Source organism: Kogia breviceps, chromosome 17, assembly GCF_026419965.1.
Source record: "Kogia breviceps isolate mKogBre1 chromosome 17, mKogBre1 haplotype 1, whole genome shotgun sequence".
Classification (NCBI taxonomy): domain Eukaryota; kingdom Metazoa; phylum Chordata; class Mammalia; order Artiodactyla; family Physeteridae; genus Kogia; species Kogia breviceps.
Genome location: NC_081326.1, coordinates 5653081 through 5666066, shown reverse-complemented (window position 1 = coordinate 5666066; position 12986 = coordinate 5653081). Strand labels below are relative to the sequence as shown.

The 12986-nt window shown below is 40.7% G+C and overlaps 1 protein-coding gene across 7 annotated transcripts in view; it reads left to right on the top strand.

Moving 5' to 3' along the window:
* TOX (thymocyte selection associated high mobility group box) overlaps window positions 1-12986 on the top strand; it is a 298710-nt gene that overhangs the window by 242562 nt on the left and 43162 nt on the right. For all 7 annotated transcript variants that reach the window (XM_067017308.1, XM_059043658.2, XM_067017309.1 and 4 more), the window contains one exon: window positions 9021-9302. In XM_067017308.1, the coding sequence (XP_066873409.1) occupies window positions 9021-9302 (282 nt within the window). The remainder of the gene's footprint in view (window positions 1-9020; window positions 9303-12986) is intronic.

The window sequence follows — 12986 nt, the reverse complement described above, 5'->3', positions numbered from 1 at the left end:
ACAAAAACAAGACCCGTATATATGCTGTCTACAAGAGACCCACTTGAGACCTAGGGACAGATACAGACTGAAAGTGAAGGGATGGAAAAAGATATTCCATGCAAATGGAAATCAAAAGAAAGCTGGAGTAGCAATTTTCATATCAGACAGAATAGACTTTAAAATAAAGACTATTACAAGAGACAAAGAAGGACACTTCATAATGATCAAGGGATCGATTCAAGAAGAAGATATAACAATTGTAAATATTTATGCACCCAACGTAGGAGCACCTCAATACATAAGGCAAATACAACAGCCATAAAAGGGGAAATTGACAGTATCACAATCATAGTAGGGGAGTTTAACACCCCACTTTCACCAATGGACAGATCATCCAAAAAGAAAATAAATAAGGAGGGGCTTCCCTGGTGGCACAGTGTTTAAGAATCCGCCTGCCATTGCAGGGGAATTCAGTTTGAGCCCAGGTCCGTGAAGATCCCACATGCCATGGAGCACCTAAGCCCATGTGCCCAAATACTGAGCCTGCATTCTAGAACCCACAAGCCACAACTTCTGAGCCCACAAGCCACAACTACTGAAGACTGCGCACCTAGAGCCCATGCTCTGCAACAAGAGAAGCCACCGCAATGAGAAGCCTGTGCACCGCGACAAAGAGTAGCCCCCACTTGCCGCAACTAGAGAAGAGCCCATGCACAGCAATGAAGACCCAACACAGCCAAAAGTGAATAAAATAAATAAATTTTAAAAAGAAAATAAGGAAACACAAGCTTTAAATGACACATTAAACAAGATGAACTTAATTGATATTTATAGGACATTCTATCCAAAACCAACAGAATACACTTTCTTCTTAAGTTCTCATGGAACATTCTCCAGGATAGATCATATCTTGGGTCACAAATCAAGCCTTGGTAAATTTAAGAAAATTGAAATTGTATCAAGTATCTTTTCCTACCACAACGCTATGAGACTAGATATCGATTACAGGAAAAAGCACTGAAAAAAATACAAACACATGGAGGCTAAACAATATGCTACTAAATAACCAAGAGACCACTGAAGAAATCAAAGAAGAAATCAAAAAATACCTAGAAACAAATGACAATGAAAACACAACGACCCAAAACCTATGGGATGCAGCAAAAGCCATTCTAAAGAGGGAAGTTTATAGCTATACAAGCCTACCACAAGAAACAAGAAAACTCTCAAATAAACAACATAACTTTACACCTAAAGCAGTTAGAGAAAGAAGAACAAAAACACCCCAAAGTTAGCAGAAGGAAAGAAATCATAAAGATCAGATCAGAAATAAATGGAAAAAAAAAAAAAGAAGGAAACAGCAACAAAGATCAATAAAACTAAAAGCTGGTTCTTTGAGAAGATAAACAAAATTGATAAACCATTAGCCAGACTCATCAAGAAAAAAAGGGAGAAGACTCAAATCAAGGGAAATAGAAATGAAAAAAGAGAAATAACAACTGATACTGCAGAAATACAAAGGATCATAAGAGATTAGTACAAGCAACTCTATGCCAATAAAATGGACAACCTGGAAGAAATAGACAAATTCTTAGAAAAGCACAACCTCCCGAGACTGAACCATGAAGAAATAGAAAATATAAACAGATCAGTCACAAGCACTGAAACTGAAACTGTGATTAAAAATCTTGCAACAAACAAAAGCCCAGGAACAGATTGCTTCACAGGCAAATTCTATCAAACATTTAGGGAAGAGCTAACACCTGTCCTTCTCAAACTCTTCCAAAATATAGCGGATGGAAGAACACTCCCAAACTCATTCTACGAGGCCACCATCACCCTGTTACCAAAACCAGACAAAGATGTCACAAAGAAAAAACTACAGGTCAATATCACTGATGAACATAGATGCAAAAATCCTCAACAAAATACTAGAAAACAGAATCCAGCAGCACATTAAAAGGATCATACACCATGATCAAGTGGGATTTATCCTAGGAATGCAAGGATTCTTCAATCTACACAAATCAATCAAAGTGATACACCGTATTGACAAATTGAAGGATAAAAACCATATGATAATCTCAATAGATGCAGAAAAAGCTTTCGAAATAGTTCAACACTCATTTATGATAAAGACTCTCCCGAACGTAGGCATAGAGGGAACCTACCTCAACATAATAAAGGCCATATATGACAAACCCACGGCCAACATCTTTCTCAATTGTGAAAAACTGAAACCATTTCCACTAAGATCAGGAACAAGACAGAGTTGCCCACTCTCACCAGTACTATTCAACACGGTGTTGGAAGTTTTATCCACAGCAATCAAAGGCGAAAAAGAAATAAAAGGAATCCAAATCAGGAAAGAAGAAGTAAAACTGTCACTGTCTGCAGATGACATGATACTGTACATAAAGAACCCTAAAGTTGCCACCTGAAAACTACTAGAGCTAATCAATGAATTTGGTAAAGTAGCAGGATATAAAGTTAATGCACAGAATTCTCTTGCATTCCTATACACTAATGATGAAAAATCTGAAAGAGAAATTAAGGGAACACTCCCATTTACCATTGCGACAAAAAGAATAAAATACCTAGGAATAAACCTACCTAAGGAGACAAAAGACCTGTATGCAGAAAACTATAAGACACTGATGAAAGAAATTAAAGATGATACAAAGAGATGGAAAGATATAACATGTTCTTGGATTGGAAGAATCAACATTGTGAAAATGACTCTACTACCCAAAGCAATCTATGGATTCAATGCAATCCCTATCAAACTACCAATGGCATTTTTCACAGAACTAGAACAAAAAATTTCACAATTTGTATGGAAACACAAAAGACCCCAAATAGCCAAAGCAATCTTGAGAAAGAAAAACGGAGCTGGAGGAATCAGGCTCCCTGACTTCAGACTATACTACAAAGTTACAGTCATCAAGACGGTATGGTACTGGCACAGAAACGGAAATATAGATCAATGGAACAGGATAGAAAGCCCAGAGATAAACCCACTCACATATGGCCACTTTATCTTTGATAAAGGAGGCAAGAATATACAATGGAGAAAAGACAGTCTCTTCAGTAAGTGGTGCTGGGAAAAGTGGACAGCTACATGTGAAAGAATGAAATTCGAACATTCCCTAACACCATACACAAAGATAAACTCAAAATGGATTAAAGACCTAAATGTAAGGCCAGACACTATAAAACTCTTAGAGGAAAATATAGGCAGAACGCTCTATGACATAAATCACAGCAAGATCCTTTTTGACCCACCTCCTAGAGAAATGGAAATAAAAACAAAAAAAAAACAAATGGGACCTAATGAAACTTAAAAGCATTTGCACAGCAAAGGAAACCATCAACAAGACAAAAAGACAACCCTCAGAATGGGAGAAAATATTTGCAAATGAAGCAACTGGGACTAATCTCCAAAATATGCAAGCAGATCATGCAGCTCAATATCAAGAAACAAACAGCCCAATCCAAAAATGGGCAGAAGACCTAAACAGACATTTATCCAAAGAAGATATACAGAATGCCAACAAACACATGAAAGGATGCTCAACATCCCTGATCATTAGAGAAACGCAACTCAAAACTACAGTGAGGTATCACACTGGTCAGAATGGCCATCATCAAAAAATCTACAAACAATAAATGCTGGAGAGGGTGTGGAGAAAAGGGAACCCTCTTGCTGGTGGGAATATAAATTGATACAGCCACTATGGAGAACAGTATGGAGGATCCTTAAAAAACTAAAAATAGAACTACCATACAACCCAGCAATCCCACTACTGGGAATATATCCTGAGAAAACCATAATTCAAAAAGAGTCATGTACCACCATGTTCATTGCAGCTCTCTTATTTACAATAGCCAGGACATGGAAGCAACCTAAGTATCCATCGACAGATGAATGGATAAAGGAGATGTGCCACATACATGCAATGGAATATTACTCAACCATGAAAAGAAACGAAGTTGAGTTATTTGTAGTGAGGTGGATGGACCTCAAGTCTGTCGTGCAGAGTGAAGTAAGTCAGAAAGAGAAAAACAAACACCGTGTGCTAACACATATATATCGAATCTAAAAAAAAAAAAAAAAAAAAAAAGTTCTGAAGAATGTAGGGGTAGGACAGGAATAAAGACACAGCCATAGAGAATGGATTTGAGGACATGGGGAGGGAGAAGGGTAAGCTGGGACAAAGTGAGAGAGTGGCATGGACTTATATATACACTACCAAGTGTAAAATAGACAGCTAGTGGGAAGCAGCCGCATAGCACAGGGAGATCAGCTCGGTGCTGTGTGACCACCTAGAGGGGTGGGATAGGGAGGGTGGGAGGGAGACGCAAGAAGGAGGGGATATGGGGATATATGTATATGTATAACTGATTCACTTTGTTCTACAGCAGCAACTAACACAACAATGTAAAGCAATTATGCTCCAGTAGAGATGTTTTTAAAAAAAAGAGGCACCTGGAACAGTTCTTTGCTCAAAAAGATAAAATGTTTTGGGACGATGGAATTATGAAGTTGCCTCGAAAATGGCAGAAGGTAGTGGAATAGAAGGGTGAATACGTTGTTCAATAAAGTTATTGGTGAAAATGAAAAAATGTGTCTTTTATTTTTACTTAACCATAGGCACTTTTTGGCGAACCCAGTATTTTCAGGGTTTGGATATGTGAATATGGTAATGGCATCGTGGAATTGTGAAAAGATCACAAATATGTAAAATAAGCACATTTCTACTTTAATCTTTGTTGGTAGAGAGATCTGAGACCATTTATCCTCTACCATTCTCAACAAACTTGTACAAAACAGCCATTTCTATAGAACTACCTCCAAGGGGAATTATGAGGCCCAGTAGGTAAAAGTTCTGTGTGAACCACAAATCACTGAGCAAAGCATTTTTTGTAACTGTCTTTCAAAAGTTCAAACAGCAAATGCTCAGAAAGTGAACGCTGAAAGAGCAGCATAGACAAAGGCACATGTTCAAGGGAGAGAGAGGCAAAGGAGAGCAATCAGTTGGGTTTGGTTGAACAGTCACGTGTGTGAAGGACACTTACAAGGAACAAAGTTCATTTGGAATCTTGAATGGCATGCCAAAGAGTTTGGATTCAGTTTGGTAGGCAGATACCACTGCGAAGGTTTTGAGTCTGGCTCATGAAGATTAACTTTACAGTACTCTTCAGGGTGGATGTGAAGATATTCTTTTTAGTTAAGTAGCTATTGCAAGTGAGGAGGGAATGAAAGTGAGGAAGTCCTGAAATATGTGGATGGAGTGCGAGTGAGAGGAAGGGAAGGTGGAAGGGGTATCACAGTGCAGACTCAGTGGAACTGACAAGACTTTGATAGAAAAGGAATGAACCCAAAATTACTAGAACGTTTTGAGTAGAAGTGACGGGGAGGATGAAGGTATGTATCATCGAAAGAAACTGGACACAGAGCACAAAATAGTTTTGAGAAAGAAAACCGTATTCAGTTTGCCAGCAGGGGTGATGTCCAAGTAGTGACATCTAGCAGAGTTAGGCCCGGAGTTTGGGCCAGAACTGAACGTTTTTATTTAGAACATTCCCCGTTAACAAAATCACGATGCATCTTAGCCGGATGAAGAAATGCCACTCAAAAACAGAAAGATGGGGCTTCCCCGGTGGCGCAGTGGTTGAGAGTCCGCCTGCCGATGCAGGGGACGCGGGTTCGTGCCCCGGTCCGGGAGGATCCCACATGCTGCAGAGCGGCTGGGCCCGTGAGCCATGGCCGCTGCGCCTGCGCGTCCGGAGCCTGTGCTCCGCAACGGGAGGGGCCGCGGCGGTGAGAGGCCCGCGAACCGCAAAAAAAAAACCCAGAATATTCGGGAATCATTTAGGGGTGGAAAGCTGTAAGAAGAATAGAAGTCAATGAAGGAGCTGGGAGGAATCAGAACAGCAGTTGCGATTAAGCATGACTTAAGTGAAGTATTCGTGGTAAATTGAAAATACTGGAGGGTAACAGGAAGTAATATTTTGGAAGTTGAAGTTTCGTATTTCGCATTAAGACCTGTAGTTAGTCACTATCTTCCTAGAAGGAAACCAGTAATCAGAACATTTGCTTACCTTCATGAGCTGCCTAATTATTCTTAGTTTTCAGTAATCGGAGTCCCTCCAGTTTAATTTGCCCCGTATTATACATTAGGCAGTGTTCAATAGTAAACTGACTTCTATCAAAGCCAGATGAAATGGAAAAACTCCTGCTAATTCAGGAGTGTCACCGGGGTGTTAAGATCTACTTCTAAGTGCAGCTGAGGCCTAGGGAGATGAGTGTGCCCTCTGATTTGTGCTTGCCCCCCTCCACAAAGGAGAGTCATTCTTTGATTCAGTGTGAAAGCTGCTGTCTGCCGGCCTAACACCGCTGGCGACGGCATATTCTGAACTAAGGATGAGTCTGTTGAAAAAGTGGTCCCAACCCAGCTTGACTCCCTTCCCCCTTCCACCGTGCCCACCCCCTCCTACTCATATAACGAAGGTGGAGATACAATTTTAGTTCTCAGAGATCTACCCACCACACTAATTAGCATGAGAAAACAATAAAAAAAGATTCCGAAATGGAGGAAGAGCTAGGTGCTCCAAAGTGAAATTTGTAGTCGTAAATCTGGAAATTCTGGGTGTAAGTCAACGTAGAGATCATCTTCTGCAATGTCACATGAAAACCACAATATTTCTGAAAGAGTGAGAAGTGGGCTCCAGATAGGTTACAGCTGTTCATGCTTGTAACTTGGGATTTATGTGACAGAGAAATAAAGGTATCAATTAGCGACATACGTTTGGAAAGATCATTTACAGTCTGATTTTGTTAGTAAACATTTTTAATTTGCAGGGCGCTAAAAATGTGTCCTCTACAAACAGCTATGTTTGAATATGCGTGTGAGTGCTTTATGTGGTGCAGGGCTGGGAGAGGGAACGGCCCCGTATAGGACAGTGCCCTTGACGGGCGCCCGTTACTCTGTGCCCACAATGAGAGACCAGTTCTACACGCTGAGGGTCTAAGGAAGAACACAGTAGGGCCTTAGAGTATGGGCCTGAAAAAGACTCGGCGGCACAAGTTTATGGATAACTGTGAAAGCTAGTATTATGTCACGGGGAAGGTCAGATTGTGGAAGTCATAGGAACAGTTAAGCAGGAGCAAAAACTGTTTTAGTAAATGTGAGTGGAGGCACCACGAATGGACTAGACAAAAACCGTGGATTGGGGTAGGCAATACTGGACGGGTGTTTTTGACTATCTTTAATTAGCTATAACTCTCTCTTTGGGATACGTAAAATATTGCATCAGCTGCTTAATACAGTAGGAAGTGTCAAAGACTGGAATTGAGAGATGTAGGTTTTACCTCCAACTGTGGTTCGGGGAAGTCATTTAAGATCTCTGGGGTTTAGTCATTCATTTATATATTTATTCAACAGACATTCAAAGCCCCTCAGCCTCCTCTTCTGTAGATTGAGAACGTGTCACTAGAGCCTCTGCAGTGCTAACATGTATCACTGAATAGTGATACCTGCTTAATGAGGGGTTTCATAAAAAGGAGAGCTCTGAGCTACTTTTGAAGGATTGGAGGAATGTGGTTTAAATTATGGGAAAAAGGTTGATTTAAGCCAGGAAATCAATGGGTACAAAGCCATAGAGCCAGACTAACCCTTCACCCAGGAGAGCCAGAGTCTAGGATTCCTAGAACTGAGTCTGAAGATGAAGCAGTAGCAAGACTTGGAAAGGTCAAAAGGTGTGACTAATAAGAGGCCTTACGGTGGAGACAGAGAAGCGAATACGGAGAACCCAGGCAGACACCTCTTCAGTCACCACTCCAGTTTCAGGGAGGCCTAACTCGGTTGGTAAAATGACTAGAGAGCATTGGTAGAAAATGATTTTCTTACCAAAAGAAAAAAAAAAATCCTGTGACTAAGTTACTTAATTGACCTTTTCATTATTTCCATGTCATTGGTGGTAACATTTGCAGATGAGTAGTTACTAGGCATTCTGACACTATACGGGATTTTATTTTTGATGAAATAAAGAAAGGTAACATTAGTTTTACTTTTTCCATTCCCAAATATAACGTTAACACATATCTGTTCACTGCCCTCCTTTTTTCCATTTGTTTCTGTTTTTCTCTCTCTTGTTTTATAAACCCTCTACCTGCGTGAACTCCTTCAGTGAACAAAACCGAGCTGCCTCTGTAAGCACCACAAAATAGTCCCCGTTATTTTAAGTTTGAAAACGCCAGAGAAACATTAAGTGAAATCCACCACACCCTTCTTACAGCACGTTTGACCTCTAGATATATTAAGAGCTTCATCCTCCAATGCTTTTAATTCTAATTCTTGCAGAGATGAAATTCACTGCTTGAATTGTAAGAGTGAGTCTCATTAAGGCTAAAAAGCAGTGACCCAGATAGCATAATGGATTAATATGGTGACCTTGTAACTTTAGAGCTTTACTTTCAAATCGGACTGTGTAGTCAAATCATTTCAGTAGTCAATTAATCAATTGGTTAATACCAGCCTGTAAATGTTCTGAGTCGGAAGTTCGTAGATCATTTGGCCAGCACTAGCCCAGATAGAAGTAAACTGAGAACCACAGTATGCTTAACTTTCAAAGCCTTTTTTAAATGATGAGAATCAAAGAAATAGAGTTTCGTGAATTACTGTGAATGCTGTCATCACTAATAATTATATAATATTGACACTCTAATTAGCATCAGTATTTTGAAACGTACACCATAAATAGCTGTTAATGCAGTATGTTTGCATTTCATTGCAGTGTAAAGAAGGACTGTAAATATAATCAACCAGGTCTTGAGCAATGACATGTGACGTTGACCGAGTTCTCAAATTCAGGGTGATAGGTACTGTTAGGGTTACCGTACTCCGAGGGAGGGGGTGGAAATGTGTATAGTTTAGCAGGACATCCCGATGGATTTTTGAAGCCTAGGGAATTTTAAAAATTTTTTCCAGAAACAAGTTTTGTGAAAAATGATTCCTCTGCATTGTTTTTTACAGATGCAGGATATACGGAGCCCAGAAGGAAGTCAGTACAGCGCCCACCCTCAGATGGCAGCCATGAGGCCAAGGGGCCAGCCTGCAGAGCTCAGGCAGCAGCCAGGCATGATGCAGCGCGGCCAGCTCTCCACCATCAACCAGTCCCAGCTAAGTGCTCAGCTTGGATTGAACATGGGGGGAAGCAGTGTCCCCCACAACTCGCCGTCTCCTCCTGGCAGCAAGTCTGCAACTCCTTCACCGTCCAGCTCAGTGCATGAGGATGAAGGCGATGACACCTCTAAGGTATGACTAGGTTACTTTGGGGACCAATAGGAAAGGCTTGCTGCCTGAAAAAACTATTGACTGGCACTTCCCTTGACCTATGGTGGATGCAAGTTATATCATCCAAATGAGAAACGTTGGTGGGGGACCGAATGGATTAAATCACCTGCTTGTGCAATTGCATTTTTAAGTTCCTAATAAATCCTCTTAGTGCAAATGTATTAAACGTAAAAGTAGGTTGCACCCACACAGTATAGGGTCTGCATAGTGAGTAAGGGAAAATAATTAATCTTGTAGGACTCAGCGTCCAAAATCAAGCTTAATTCACCACTCATTCAAAAATATCTTTCAATTTAACCACTTTATTTTAAGAAGGCAACATCCCAGGGATATAATGATGGCCCTGTGTGTGTGTGTGTGTGTGTGTGTGTGTGTGTGTTATGGTTAGAGGAATCCTTTGAGGTCATCTTATCCAAACATTTCATGTTTAGGGGACTTCCCTGGTGGCGCAGTGGTTAAGAATCCGCCTGCCAATGCAGGGGACACGGGTTCGAGCCCTGGTCCGGGAAGCTCCCGCATGCCGCGGAGCAGCTAAGCCCGTGCCCCACAACTACTGAGCCTGCGCTCTAGAGCCCATGAGCCACAATGACTGGGCCCACGTGCCACAACTACTGAAGCCCGCACGCCTAGAGCCCGTGCTCCTCAACAAAGAGAAGTCACCGCAATGAGAAGCCCGTGCACCGCAACAAAGAGTAGCCCCCACTCGCCTCAACTAGAGAAAGCCCACGCGCAGCAACGAAGACCCAACACGGCCAAAAAATTAATTAATTTATTTATTTATTTTAAAAAAATTTTCATATTTAGCATGAAGAAAAGAAGGGCCAGAGAGAGATATTAGATGACTCCCTTCCAGAAGAAGGAGCCTAGGTGTTTCATTACCTGTCTCCTGTTAACCCCGGGCCGGTATGGTTGTCTATCTGCATCACCTTAAGTTATCTGTATAAAAAGATGGGTCTTAATTGTCCTTATTTTGGAAAATTAGCTACAAAAAGGTAGTTATTTCTTTGAAGTATTCAAGGCAGCCTTTTCAAATGACTGCACCGTAACCAAGTCTCAGTCAAGAACATCGAAATCATCTTTTTATTGCCTTGGTTATCAGTCAGGCATCTTCCGAATTTGTCCCAGTGAGGAGGACCCTTGCCTGGTTACTGTGAAAAACACTGGCGGCTACACGCATACTTCATATTCCTCCTCTTCGTTTAATGTCACTAATGAATCGTCACTTGTGTCAGCCCTTTGTTTTCTTTTCACTTTGTGAGCATTTTGTTTTGGGGAAACAAATGGTAATACGGTGGGATTCTGATCTACGTGGTTAACTTAACAATAGCTACACTAATCTTTTAACAATCCAGATAGTGACACATAGATTTATTTAGCCTGATGACAAAGGCAAGGCTGCTATGTTGACTATATTTTATTATTTTCAGTATTCTTGAAGCTCTGGCATGTAGGGCCTTAATCCTGGAAACACTACCAGGGTAGCTAATGCCTAGAGATAGTGAATGACTTTGATAAACACACCGACCAATCCAGAGCCCACACCCCAGCCATCTCCTTTATCGAACTCTGGCACACCACGCCAGTACTCCCTGCCGAGTCTCCCCCCAGGGCTAGGTATGGACAGCTAGGGACCGCCTCCAGAGCCAAGCCCACTGAAACTGTTCGGACATCCCAGTCCTGAGCTTACTCAGTACACCTACCCTGCCTCGCCCCTGCCTGCCCCCAAACAACCCAGTAAAGGCTCTGGGCACGCTCCGCCTCCCCCGGCTCTGCCTCCTGAAGCCGCTGCGCCGCAGGCGGGGCCTCCCGTTTCTAGGTTTGTGTGAGTGTAAACTTCATTGGTGTCCATGCCTGCTGTCTACCGTCCCTGAGGAAAACAAACCCCAGGCACATTTCAGGACAGCTGCACAACTAGGTGTCAGCGCCCCTCTACCTACACAGTCTCTCCCTGTCAGCGAGCCAGCCTCTCAAGAGGGAAAGTAAAAAAGGAGGGAGGAGACTAATTGATATTACAGAAATAATGTATTGGGCTAGTAAAAGCCTGACCTTTGGCTGATCACTTAGAGGGCAAAATAAATTTTTAAGAAAATCTGTATCATTCTAACGGTGTCTCCAGCTAACGAGCACCGGATCTAAGTGTGAACACCGGGAATCTGTTTGTGGCCAGTGGTTTAGATATCAAATTATGCGTGGATAATTCAAGCTAAATTTCTAAACACAGATGTTAAGTACTGTATTGCAAGGGGAAAAATTAATGTTCTACTCGTAGTAAACATCAATTTGTGCATCTGGATTATATCTTTATATCAGTATTCACTGCTGACATTCCAGGAAATTAATGCAAAATTAGCATCTTCTGACAGTAAATTTCATGCAGGATTATTCTTACTTACAATAGCATTTTCCACACTCTTCAATTTATACGAGTAGCAGACTGAGTAGAAACCAGAAATTCATAGAATTAATATTGACAGGTTCTGCCATTTTCTATTGATGCATAAGGCCCATATCTTACGATTTTGCTGAGGTATGAATTTGTATGTTATGGGATTCCAGGCTAGTATGAAACTTTGCCAGTGAGTATCCTACCCAATTACTTAACATCCATATCTCAAAGTAATGTATAGCTTATTATTAATGATCACGTAAGCATTGTATAGTGGAATTTATATTCCGTAGTCGTATAGTCTTGAATAAGCTAATGTGTGAAGGCCTAGGGGTGGATTTCTCAAGAATGCCCTCATTAAAATGACTTTTTGTCTACACAGATATTCTCAAATTTATGTTGAGTTTAAGTGCATTTTCCATCTCAAAATCCATCCTCCCATATTCCAGCTCTACACACTGTCCTTCACCTTCTCTCCAGTACAAAATTCTCCTGCCCATTTATTCAACTTATATTTATTAAATGGCTAAAAAAAGTCCTCTGATGAAAATGCTCAGGCATTCTTCATCACAGCTAATGATTAAACCGGAATTTTCCTTTATGTATGAGCAGGATTTATGTGGAATGTTGTACTGCAACAGCTCCAGTTAAATGTGAAGTAGCGTTAAGTCAAAAGGATCATTTAAATCATTTCTAACGAGATCTAAAAAAAGAATATTTAGTCTCACACCTGAAAAAGAAGGCTTTAAACCTTCCCTCTTAATACTTTGTGCTCTCTTAAGCAATTGCATATTAATTCCACTTTATCTAATTGAACAAGTAAATGAAATAACTTTGTTTTGACAGAGAGAAATATTGTAAATACGTCAGTAAAATAAATTATCACCTTATAAACACTCCTTATGGTTCTGATTGCTGTGGAGCTGTGCTGACAGCCTGAAGCCATAAACTAGACATACAGTCAAACATCAAAGAAATATAAACTCGGGTAGCTTGTGGTTCTAAGCCTGTAATCCAATATGTGTAATATAACAGACACTTTAAGACACTTCAAGTATCTGGCATTACAACTGTATTTTTAGCACAGTTTTCCCTTTAAGGAAATTATGGGCTAAGAATCACAAGATATATTTTTCCATCCTTTTACTTTCAGCTTCTCTGCTAAAAGTCTTCTTAAGTTTTATATGTGTCTCTTGTCATTGGTATATAGTTAAATTTTTACTTTCAAATGAAACTGACTTCATTTACATTCATATAAA